This window comes from Apium graveolens, chromosome 6 (assembly GCF_009905375.1).
Source record: "Apium graveolens cultivar Ventura chromosome 6, ASM990537v1, whole genome shotgun sequence".
NCBI classification, from domain to species: domain Eukaryota; kingdom Viridiplantae; phylum Streptophyta; class Magnoliopsida; order Apiales; family Apiaceae; genus Apium; species Apium graveolens.
Genome location: NC_133652.1, coordinates 45,476,194 through 45,487,995, shown reverse-complemented (window position 1 = coordinate 45,487,995; position 11,802 = coordinate 45,476,194). Strand labels below are relative to the sequence as shown.

At 36.1% G+C, this 11,802-nt stretch overlaps 1 protein-coding gene and 1 long non-coding RNA gene across 4 annotated transcripts; both read left to right on the top strand.

Annotated features, from left to right (window-relative positions):
* The first annotated feature begins 3,510 nt into the window (after window positions 1-3,510).
* Window positions 3,511-4,119, top strand: LOC141664974 (secreted RxLR effector protein 161-like). Its single transcript, XM_074470931.1, has one exon. The coding sequence runs from the start codon at window positions 3,511-3,513 to the stop codon at window positions 4,117-4,119; it is 609 nt and encodes a 202-aa protein (XP_074327032.1).
* A 482-nt stretch (window positions 4,120-4,601) lies between these two features.
* On the top strand, window positions 4,602-6,532 carry LOC141663590 (uncharacterized). 3 transcript variants are annotated; one of them, XR_012551568.1, is made up of 5 exons: window positions 4,602-4,757; window positions 4,900-5,039; window positions 5,171-5,259; window positions 5,414-5,471; window positions 6,237-6,532. It is a non-coding gene; the product is annotated as an uncharacterized LOC141663590 (long non-coding RNA). The 3 variants fall into 3 exon arrangements; XR_012551569.1 differs by having other exon boundaries at window positions 4,645-4,822; XR_012551567.1 differs by having other exon boundaries at window positions 4,650-5,039.
* Window positions 6,533-11,802: the final 5,270 nt, after the last annotated feature.

The window sequence follows — 11,802 nt, the reverse complement described above, 5'->3', positions numbered from 1 at the left end:
TTTGGACGTGCATTGGTGGTACTTATTTTCAAAGCTTAACAAAGACAAAGATGAGTTATTTTGATTACAAGAATTGGCACCAGAGCCTCGGTACTTTGTAACCACGACACAAACTGCAAATGGACATGGGAAAGGACAAGGGAGGATCAATTGACCTAACTTATCCAATGTTGGCCAGGAGCAACTACACGGTTTGGGCTTTAAAAATGAAGGTTTTTATGTAAGCTCAAGGGGTATGGATTGCTGTAGAGACAAGTGACATGAAGGCAGCAACATTTATAAAATTGACAAGATTTTCTTGGCCATGATCTACCAAGGCATACCAGAAGACATGCTTTTATTTATTGCTGAGAGAAAAACAACCAAAGAAGCGTGAGAAGCAATCAAAATCATGTGTCAAGGAGCTGACCGGGTAAAGAAGGCCAGGGTTCAGACGTTGAAAGCGGAGTTTGAGTCATTGCGTATGGATGACAACGAACAACTGGATGAATTTTACATGAAACTGAATGGGCTCGTATCAACCATTCGAGCCTTGGGTGAAGAGGTAGAGGAATCCTATGTTGTGAAGAAAATACTTCGTGTTTTGCCTTCTAGATTCTTGTAAATTGCTTCGATAATCGAACAATTTGGAAATTTAGAAACGATGTCAGTTGAAGAAACCATTGGATCCCTCCAGGCTCATGAAGAGAGACTAAATGGCCAAAAGGAAGTTGTTGGAGGTAAGCTATTGTTGACAGAGGAGGAGTTGTTTAAAAGGGAGAAAAACGAAGGCAAACTTTTGCTCACCAGGGAGGAATGGCTGAAACGTACAAACAAAGATAATACAGAAGGACAAACTAGTGTTAAAGGTCGAGGAGGACGGGATAAGAGCAGGGTAAAATGCTATAACTGTATCCTTCTTGGATATTATGCAGCAGAGTGCAGGAGACCCAGACGTGCGAGAGAACAAAAGCATGAAGCAAATATTGCTGAAATGGAGGATGAAGAACCAGCACTACTATTGGCAAATTACGTGAAAGAAGAAGATAACTTGATGTTGTTGAACGAACATAAAATTACACCCAAACTTGTCAAAGAAGGGGGTGAAAAGAAGACTCTTGAATCAAACCTTTGGTACTTAGACAATGGAGCAAGTAATCATATGACGGGTCAAAAGTCAAAGTTTAAAGAACTGGATGAGAGTATCACTGGACAAGTCAGATTTGGTGACGGATCAACGGTTAAGATTGAAGGCAAAGGAAATGTGAACTTCAAATGCAAGAACGGAGAGGAGCGTGTACTACTCGATGTATATTTTATTCCAACTCTTTGCAGTAACATTATTAGCTTGGGACACTTTCGGAGGAAGCAAATTAAGTTGTGATTGTTGGAGAATACTTAAGATTTTTTGATAAGCAAGAAAAACTGTTAATGAAAGTGAAAAGATCACAAAACAGGTTATATAAGTTGATCATTGAAACTCCTTCCTCTGCTTGTTTACTGTCTAAAATCGAGGATCTAACTTGGCTTCGGCACAGTCGTCTTGGACATGTAAATTTTCAGGCTATGGCCCTGATGTCTAACAATCAAATGGCCCGTGGTATTCTAAAGTTTATTCCGCCAAAGAACATTTGTCATGGGTGTATAATGGCAAAGCAGACGCGAAAGCTGTTCCCAGACAAGGCAAACTACAGTGCAAGTAAAGTGTTGGGGTTAGTCCACGGGGACATTTGTGGTCCAATATCTCCGGAAAGACATTATGGAAACAAGTATTTTCTTTTGCTGGTAGATGACTATAGTCGAATCATGTGGGTCTACTTCCTTAAAAGCAAAGATGAAGCTCTAAGTGCGTTCAAGATTTTTCGGGCAAAGGTTGAAGATGGACCAAAAAAATGAGTAAAGGTGTTCAGGACTAACAGAGGCGAAGAATTTTGCTCGATTGCTTTTAACTCATACTGTGAACATGAGGGAATTGTTAGGCACTTCACAGCCCCTTACATGCCTCAACAAAACGGCGTGGTAGAGAGGCGAAATCGAACCGTATTGGAAATGGCGAGAAGTTATTTAAAGGAAATGGATGTGCCATCGATTTTTTGGGGCGAAGCAGTTAGACATTCTGTTTATGTCTTAAATATACTTCCAACTCGGGCACTGTTAGGACAGACCCCATATGAAGCATGGACTGGGAAAACACCACATGTTGGACATATTCGTATATTTGGTTGTTTGGCTCATGTAAAGGTACCTGGTAATCAGGTGAAAAAACTTGATGATTGTAGTAAAAGCATGCTGAATCTCGGAAAGGAGCCAGGTACTAAGGCGTACCGCTTGTACGATCCAGAAAGCAAACGAGTATGTGTTAGCAGTTATGTCATCTTCGATGAGAGTAAAGCGTGGTCGTGGAATAATCCGTACGAAAGTGAAGAAAATAAAGTTGGTTTCTTTGTGGTTCCTAATCCTCATTATTCAGTGGCTGAATACAACTCGAATGAAGCAACAAATGAAAGCCCGGGTATCCTAGGTAGCCCAGCCTCTCCTCAAATACAATCTTCGAGTAATGATCAGGAGGTGACTCCACAGACTCATTCCATTATGTCAAGGCAAAATGATTCTGAAAATTACGATGACAGTCACACACCAAAGAAGTTCAGGACTCTTAGCGACATATATCATGAAATCGAAGAAATGGAATTTGAAGATGGTTTGCTGTTTGCAGGGGTTGATGAACCAGTGTCATATAAACATGCAGCTAAAGAACGAGAATGGAAGTTGGCCATGGACAGAGAAATTGAGTCGATTGAAAAAAATGACACTTGGACATTGACTGAGTTACCTCATGGGAAAAAGGTTATTGGAGTGAAGTGGATTTTCAAACTAAAAAGGGATGAAAATGGAAACATTGTAAACACAAGGCTAGACTCGTAGAGAAAGGGTATTTGCAGGAACAAGGAGTTGATTATGAAGAAATATTCGCTCCTGTCACACGTCTTGAGACGGTCAGATTACTACTGGCCCTGGCGGCAAAAAACCAATGGGAAGTTCACCACTTAGATGTCAAAACCACATTTCTAAACGGGAAAATTAGTGAAGAGGTGTATGTAGCACAACCTGAAGGGTTTATAAATAAAGGACAAGAGAATTTAGTCTACAAATTATTCAAGGCACTATATGGTCTTCGTCAAGCGCCTCGTGCCTGGTATGGCTAAACTTAACAAGTGTCTCGAAAACCTTGGATTTGTGCGTTGTCCATATGAACATGCAGTTTTTACAAAACGAATAGGGAAGGAAGCCTTGATCGTTGGAGTATATGTGGACGATCTGTTGATCACTGGCACCACATTAGCATTGATCGAGGAGTTCAAAAGGGAAATGAGCAGTAAATTTGAGATGAGTAATCTTGGGAAGTTGTCTTACTATTTAGGAATTGAAGTAAAGCAGGGAAGGGGCTATGTCGATCTGAAGCAATCCAGATATGCACAGAAGTTACTCGAGCGAGCGGGAATGGTTGAATGAAACTCAACAAAATATCCCATGGATCCGAAAGAAATCATGACCAAGGACGAAGGAGGAAGGAGTGTGGATGCAACTGAGTTCAAAAGTCTGGTAGGAGGACTACGATATCTAGTACACACAAGGTCCGATATTGCGTATGTTGTGGAAATAGTGAGCAGATTTATGGAGCGACCAACAACTATGCACATGAACGCTGTTAAGAGGATCCTTCGTTATATAAAGGGAACATTACAGTTCGGTTTGACATACACACAGAAAAGTGGCAACAACATTTTAACTGGATTCTCAGATAGCGACCTGGCTGGTCACCTCGAGGACAGAAGGAGCACAAATGGGTTTGTATTTTACTTAAACAAGAATCTGATTACGTGGGTCTCTCAAAAGCAGAGGTGCATTGCTTTATCCTCATGTGAGGCTGAATTCATGGCAGCCACAACAGCTGCATGCCAAGGAATTTGGTTGCGAAATCTATTGAATCAAGTGACCGAAGAAGACATTGGACCAATGGTAATCTTTATTGACAATAAGTCGGCTATTGATTTGGCCAAAAATCCAGTCTTCCACGGAAGGAGTAAGCACATCGATATACGTTATCATTTCATACGGGAGTGTGTGGAGCGAGGATAAATAATTTTAAAACACGTGAGCAGTGAGCTTCAACACACAGATATCCTGACTAAAGCACTCACCATTGTCAAGTTCGAAAGGATGCGTGTAAAAGATATGGTGGAACAAGTTTAAGATTACGGGGGTGATTGTTGGCATTAGTAATCTTAAACTTGTATTTTGATATTAATCTATTTATTGCATTGGAGATTTGGTTTGCATTGATAGAAAGATTTTAGGATCATGAAGAATAAATCAGTAGAGAAATTATAGGAATCAGTCAGTCCATTATCCCATGATTGTCTAGGTTTTGCTTTCAAGTTTTATCTATGTATATTATAAAAGCTGAATAAAAGCTGAATCCTATCTTATGACAATTTTACCTTTGATGCCCTCCATTATCTTCTTTATTACTGCAAATATCAATTATAGGGGACTCCACCTTACTACCCTTTTACGTCCTAAATGAACAGTAAAATCACACTCCCTGATATGTTGTATTCTGATTCTTTTTTTAATGAGATTACTTGCTCCTCTGCTTTTGGTCTTGAAATCCGTGTGGTTTATAAGTTTTTAATATCTACAGCATTTGCTACATGCCCCCCCACGTGGGCACTTGATATGAAGTTTCACTAACTTCCACTTTTGCATTTCTTATGGTTTGTTTGTTCTTCTTGCTGGAGGATTGTCTAATATATTATGCGTGTTTTATACATCTCCACAGGCACAAACGTGAACTTATGATTTGATGTTTTACTAACTTCTATTTCTTGATTCAACTTTAATTCAAATTCTCTGCAGCTATAGTTTTCTTCTTCCCAACCTGTCCGTAAAGCTCATTCAGGAAGGACTGCATCTGATCTTCACTTGGCGACGTTAGTTTCTATTATACCGACATATATTGATGCATCTAATGAACAGTTGATGGAGCTCTATATCTGGTTTGTATTTCCCTTTTCATATTAGTAACTTTTGTTATTTGTATTGATAATCTGTCTGGTTGTGTGAGAGGAATGTTTTGTTTTATATTTATGGAACGCTCCAATGGATGGCGTGTGCTTTATTGTTTCAGATGAGATGTATCAACAATTTTGAGGAGGAATAAATTTGTTATCTGATTGAATAGGGACGATCTTTTATGTTATTGAGATGCACAATCAGGTCAGGTCATTTTTTCTTCTTATCATGAGTCGTTTCTTGAAAGTCGCTCTTTTCTTCCAATTTTTTTTTGATATTATCCAAACTTACTTTTCGCAGTCCAAATGTTCGATGATTCTAAAGAATTTTGTTTTGATTTTTGGTTATTTTCTTTCAGAATGATGTAGAAGGGGAGATTAGAAAGTGGAAGAAGATCTCTAGCTCTATCTCATAAGGTATAGGTCATTCCAACTAATTCTCACTGGTTTTGTGATATTTCATTATTTAAAAATTTACAGAGATACGTTCTACCAAGTGTTTGACCAGTTGCCTTTGAGAAGTGTTGGTGACAAAATTGTCCATTTTATATGGATGAGTATTCATAAGACTTCATGTATGTTTTTCAGAATTTAATTTATCTTTGGTTATTGCATTTGGTAATTGATTTAGAGGGAGATTATTACCTGTATGTTTACATATATATGGTTTTTGGGAGATAGGATTGCCTCCTTTTACATACTATTGAGGAGTAATGTTTTTGGAGGTAAAGTTTGCAACTCACATGATTATTTGTTACAACAAATGTAATAAGTTGGTAGTTAGCTCCACATTTTTTCTAGAATGTCTTTGTAGATCAACTGTCTTCACATATTTGCAAGGAGTATAGTAAGGTATTAAGTTGCCTTTGATTATCTATTACTGTAAAAACTTAATACCAGTAATATTTTTTGGGTTTACCCAATAAAGAAAAATAAAGAGTAAAGACGATCCATTAAGGATTCACGCAATGATCTGTTTAGAACATCTAAGCCATGTGGTCTACATCTCTGTTTCCTTTAATTTATTTACAGTAATAAAGATTTATAGATTATGTACAACATTGCAAGATTATATTTGTTGATAATGCATATAAATGACCTCAAGTTGAATATTCCATAATAGGTTAAATCTTTAAAGTTATTTTGGTAATTAGAACCGTAAATGCAACTTACATTTTGTAGGTATGGAGCTTCATGTAAATAAATAAGGGGCTGTGATGGCGACGATTCACCCTGGGGACTATTGCTGTTGCACAACGGTTGCTGATACTTGGTGAATGAATGTATTTGCATTATCTTCTTCCTCTTTTAGTTTTGCTAAGCTAATGCATTTGCATTTGTTAATATGTTGCTGCTACATTTTGCACCATAACAGTATTTTGACGAATTTGTGTACTATAAGCAGTAAGCACATATTGAAGGAAGGAAAATGTTGACACCTTGACATTTTCTTCTCTATAAATCAATTCATTTATATATTTTTGTGTTTTCTAAGTTCACAGCCCCTTATTACTTTTAGGTTATGTTCTAAAAGTCACAGATTTTATCAATTAATTATCCTGGTTAATCGTTTTAATATGTTTTGCAGATTCAATTTTATAATCAGATTAATCAATGCACTTTTTTCTTAAATTAATATACTTAGTTTAATAAATAATCATTGTTGTATTTTATTAAGCACATCTGATTAATATTTCGATTATCCAATTAGTCATCGGAAGGCTACTATATCATAAATGTCGATTTTTGCTTTTAGAACAATGGTTTTAGGGATTATTTAATACTCCCTCCACCTTATGGTAAATTGGTAAATGTAGTTTTTCAAATTTTTAGATTAAACTAAAAATATGTTTTTAGTAAACACATATAGCTGAAAGATGAGAAGCTCCACTTAGATATATTAAAAAATACAGGGTATAAGTTGATATTTTATTAGATTTTTTGGTTTGGAAAAAGGTCTTATTAAAATTTTAGAGCCTGTTTGGATTTAAATTAGTTTTTGACGTGTTTGTGCACATATAAATTGTTCAGTTTAAATCTAAACGTTAGGAAAAATAAATAATTGCTCTATTAATAATCTACTATTCAAGCTTATTTACAATTTTTTTTCTGTTTTATTCAATTCTCTTTTTCTGTTTTATTTGTGTACCACCGACAACCAAATATACAGTATAGATACAGATCAGATATGATGGCCTTTCTTCAAAAGATTATATAGATAACATTCTATTATAGAATTTCATCAAAATGGTTGCTAATGTAGAATAATTATTATATTTAAATATAATAAACTGTTTAATAATTAAAATTTGAAAAAATAATTGATTTTAAATTTTATTTTACTATGAAATAATTTTGCACAAATGTGATTTTAACCACTTTAAATTATTTTATCAAATTTCAATAATTTTTTAAATAAAAAAATTGTGCAACTTCGCTTTTAATTTGATAATTAAATTTTGTAACTGTATATGATGAAAATTTAAATAAATTATGTATTCCCTTGATGGATGGCCACCCTAGATATGATTATTAAAAAAAGTATTGTTATATTTAAATCTTTAAATAATACAAAGCTACATTATATGGAAATCAAGATATCGCGTCGAGAAGTGCTCACAATAAAAAATAAAAAATTGAGCTCTTCCCACATACAAGAAGACATTATCATTGATTTTAAAATGCTATGATACTTATGATTACTTAATTTTCATTTCATTTTTTTTTAATTATCATACGTAACCCGCATCCGCTACTCGCACTGGGTAAACTCGTTTAAGTGACAGGCTGTCAGGCTCTCACTCAGGAGACATAATCATAAATTCTCCTTCCGTGAGATTCGAACGTGACCAAAAAGATAATTATCCCCTGTTTAACAAACTGAGACAACGCTTGTGGGCTTCATTTCATTCTTATAAATGGTTGAATTATCTATTATAACTTAAGATAATATATTATGCTTATTGGTTTTGAACATGATAATGACACATATCTTAAAATATAATACATATAGTTAAAACCAAAATATTTTTATTTTTTACATTAAAAACATAAATATTTTTTATAATGACAATTACGGTTATTTATAGTTAAAAAAAGAATATTAAAGACAATACACATTTTGAACGATCGCAAATCTAATATAACCGAAAAAAATCAATATAACATTTAAAATTATTGTTGCTTTTTTGAAACTCAAATTATGAACACAATACAAATGTATTCTGATTGAGATCTAATAAAAAGTCGAGGATAATTTGTTTCTTAAATCTTCCTAGACATATAAGCATTTCAATATATATGCCTAACAAACTTCATTTATAACTATCTCAAACAGTATGACCTATTTTATTTACGATAATAATGATAATTTAAATTGTATGTGGTGCAATGCTAACTTAATACATAATAAAATTAGAAGAAGTAGTCTTAATCAATTCTTTACTATCTTTCTTGATTTCATTATAATGGTCATCGTCATACAAAATAAATTTTCAATTAAAAGAAATTTGGTTCAAAGTCGAGATATCGTCGATGTAGAGAAATCTTCGTAAAAAATTAAGCTCTTAATTATAAGAGGAGATATTGCACTGATTTTATAAATTATAATGCTCATACATTTTTCTTTGATTTTTAGAAATGATTGAATAATATATTATAGTTAAAGATTTTGCTTTGTTTTTGGAGGAGATAATGATTTTGATTTACATTCCTTCAAAATTGGAATTGAAATGTTTTTTTTTACATATTTCATTAGATACATTTTTGAATAATAACTATGATTAAATTTAATCAGTTACCTTCAAAAAAAGAAAATGATATACCGATTATTTCACTAACCTTGATGTAATATACCAAACAACATTATAAAAAAAATTACATCTTATACATAGAACAATAACAAAAAATATTCAACATTTAACGCAATAAAGACAATTTTGAAAAATATGTAAAAATTATAATAAATAATGAAAATATAAAATAAATGGCTATCGAACAATATCACATTTTTATAAAGAATATAATTGTATCAAAATTAAATTTAGAAAAAAATATGATATAAAATAAAATAAAATAAGAGAGACTGACGATGCCGAAAAAATATACCGAAAAAATCTCTAACATATTGTCCCAAAATATATAAAAGAATTACATATCCGGTAATACAATCACTAACATTTCAAATTATTATTTTTAATTAATTTTATTTCTTTGATCAAAGTAAAAAATATAATTTAAATAATTACAAAAAATCTTATATATGATATAAAACATAAAAGCAAAAATTTGGCAAGTAACGCGGACAAATATCCTAGTATATATATATATATTGTACTGCTCCTTATGAATAAAATTGTCTTTGGGCGTGCATTTGTGGTTCTTATTTTCAGAGCTTAACAAAGACAAAGGTGAGTTATTTTGATTACAAGAAAGTATCCACAAAACTCTCTGCAACATTCATATTCATCTTAACAGTAGTATGTATTTTAAGCCTATCTGGTTGCACAACTGCCTCTCCTTCTTGCGGTAATATCTTAAACATAAGCTGTGCTTTTATACTGAAAGGTGAATGATAGGGTATAAGAGACCCGGGTAAGGACCAACCTGGATCTATGGAATACCGGGCTCAATCGATGCACCGAGACCCCCCTCTCCCAGTACAATCAAATGGAGAGACCAGACTCAGGCCCTTCCCATGACCCGGATCCGGATCCAACCCGGAACCCGGACCTAATGCCTACCCGGATCCGGATCAGGACTCAAGCCACCATGAGGGGGGTTCCTAGCAAACACATGCACATCCCACAACCCGCCAAGTAAGGGTACGCGGGCACGTGACTTTGACAGCTATCAACAACCAACACACCAGACAAGCACGGCGCGTGTCAGAGGCCATTAGGACAATCTGAAGGTGGTCCTCCCCTGGACACGTGTAAGCAATCCCCCCAAGGCAGGCGTCCTCCGCTCCCAAAATCCAACGGCCCAGATTTAGAGGTAACTACCCCTAAACCCTACCTTGGGGCTATATATACCCCCAAGGCTAAAGGGTTTAGGGGTTGGAAAAGATTCACTCTTGCACACTCACACACTCTCATACACTCAAAAACACACAGCAGCCATCACATATACACATCCACACACAAACACACAGCAGCCTCAAAATTACATAAACATATATACCCTCATCTTCTCCAAAGCCTGTTCTTATTCTCACACCGGCGGCGCCGTGGGAGCCAAACCCCCCTTCCGGTGTCGTTTTGCAGGCGCCCAACCAGCAGCTACACCTCATCCACGCATAGAAGGTCCAGGAACGCCGTCGGACGGAGCCGCCCGCTCACCGGAGTTATCATTTGGCGCTAGAAGGAGGGGGCTCCATCCTTGGGTCTCGGTGCCCCTGGATTCATCTTCATCAGCAAACTCTTGAGAGAGTCCACTTTCAAACCTGTAAGAACATAAACAACCAAACCCTTTCTTGAATATGAGTTTTCATTTTAGCCACGTTTATATGAGCTTCTTGCTTTAGGCCGTGTTTGTGTGAGCCCGCTCTTGTTTGTTAAGTTTTAGTTGTTTAGGGTTTGATAATCTTGGTAATCTCGAAGCCTGGGGTTTAATAGTCTTGGTGATTTAAAACCCAGAACTGTTTTAGCTTGCATATTTTCTTTTGTGTTCAAGAGCCTGCTGTTCTTGTTTGGTATTATTGTTAGCAAAACCCAGAAAGTTTGCTTGCTGTTATTCTGGAAATTTTTTGTAACATTCGAAAAAGCAACCTCAGATCCACATTTGTAGCCTCAAATCTTGGTCAGTTGTTTGTACAATTGTGGTAATGGCAAGAGCAGGAAAAAGTACAGCTGGTAGGCTCTCCGCCAGTACCCACATTCAGGATCAAGACCCCTCTCAAGTTCAAGAACCTGGGGGAGACAGGGAGACCTTCCAGGAGCAACCACTGACACAGCATACCCCAATCAGGGATGCTAGAAATATCATAGAGCTAAATCAGTACAAGTACACCAATGTTCCAGTTGTAGAGGAGCATATGGCTAACTTAACAAGCCATGAACTTGCTGAAGCAATCAGGCTCTACAGAGATGAGCAAGCCCGGGCTCAGATGGAATTTGAACAAGATGATGAGCAAGAAGAGTCCGGGGACTCTCAGCAATCCAGGAGATCTGTCTTCGACCGAATTGGGGCTAAGGCAAAAAAGAATCAAAAAGAGCCTAGTAAGAAGGAGACAGAAGCTACCAGAAAGAAAAAGTTAGAAGAAATCAGAGAAAAGATAAGAAAAGAAGAGGAGGAAAAGCTGGAGCAAAAAATTCAGAAAAGAATGCAGATGGAGGAGGAGAGGCTCCTAGCTAAAATAAAAGGAAAAAGAACTCGGAGGGACCCTACCCCCGAACTCATTTCCGATGACGAAGAGGAGGGTCAGAAAGACCTCAAGGAAATGATCTACGAGCTCCAGAGAAAAATGGAGAAAGAATCCGGGGTGGAAGTTGGGGAGACCCTCACGCCCTTCAGCCACTCCCTAGAAGCCATCCCCCGACAGAAAAATCTCAAACACTACAACTTCGATTCTTTCAATGGGCTGGGGGATCCGGAAGAGCACCTCAACTACTTCGAACAGATAGCTCAGATATACTATTATAATGACTTGACGAAATCCAGATTCTTCGTCTCGACCCTCAAAGGGGGGGCTCAAAGATGGTTCAGCAGAATCCCATCAAAAAGCATCCACTCCTGGAAAGAATTCAGA

Coding starts and splice junctions, on each gene's coding strand:
- LOC141664974 (XM_074470931.1), top strand. CDS start 3,511: ATGGATCCGAAAGAAATCATGACCAAGGACGAAGGAGGAAGGAGTGTG.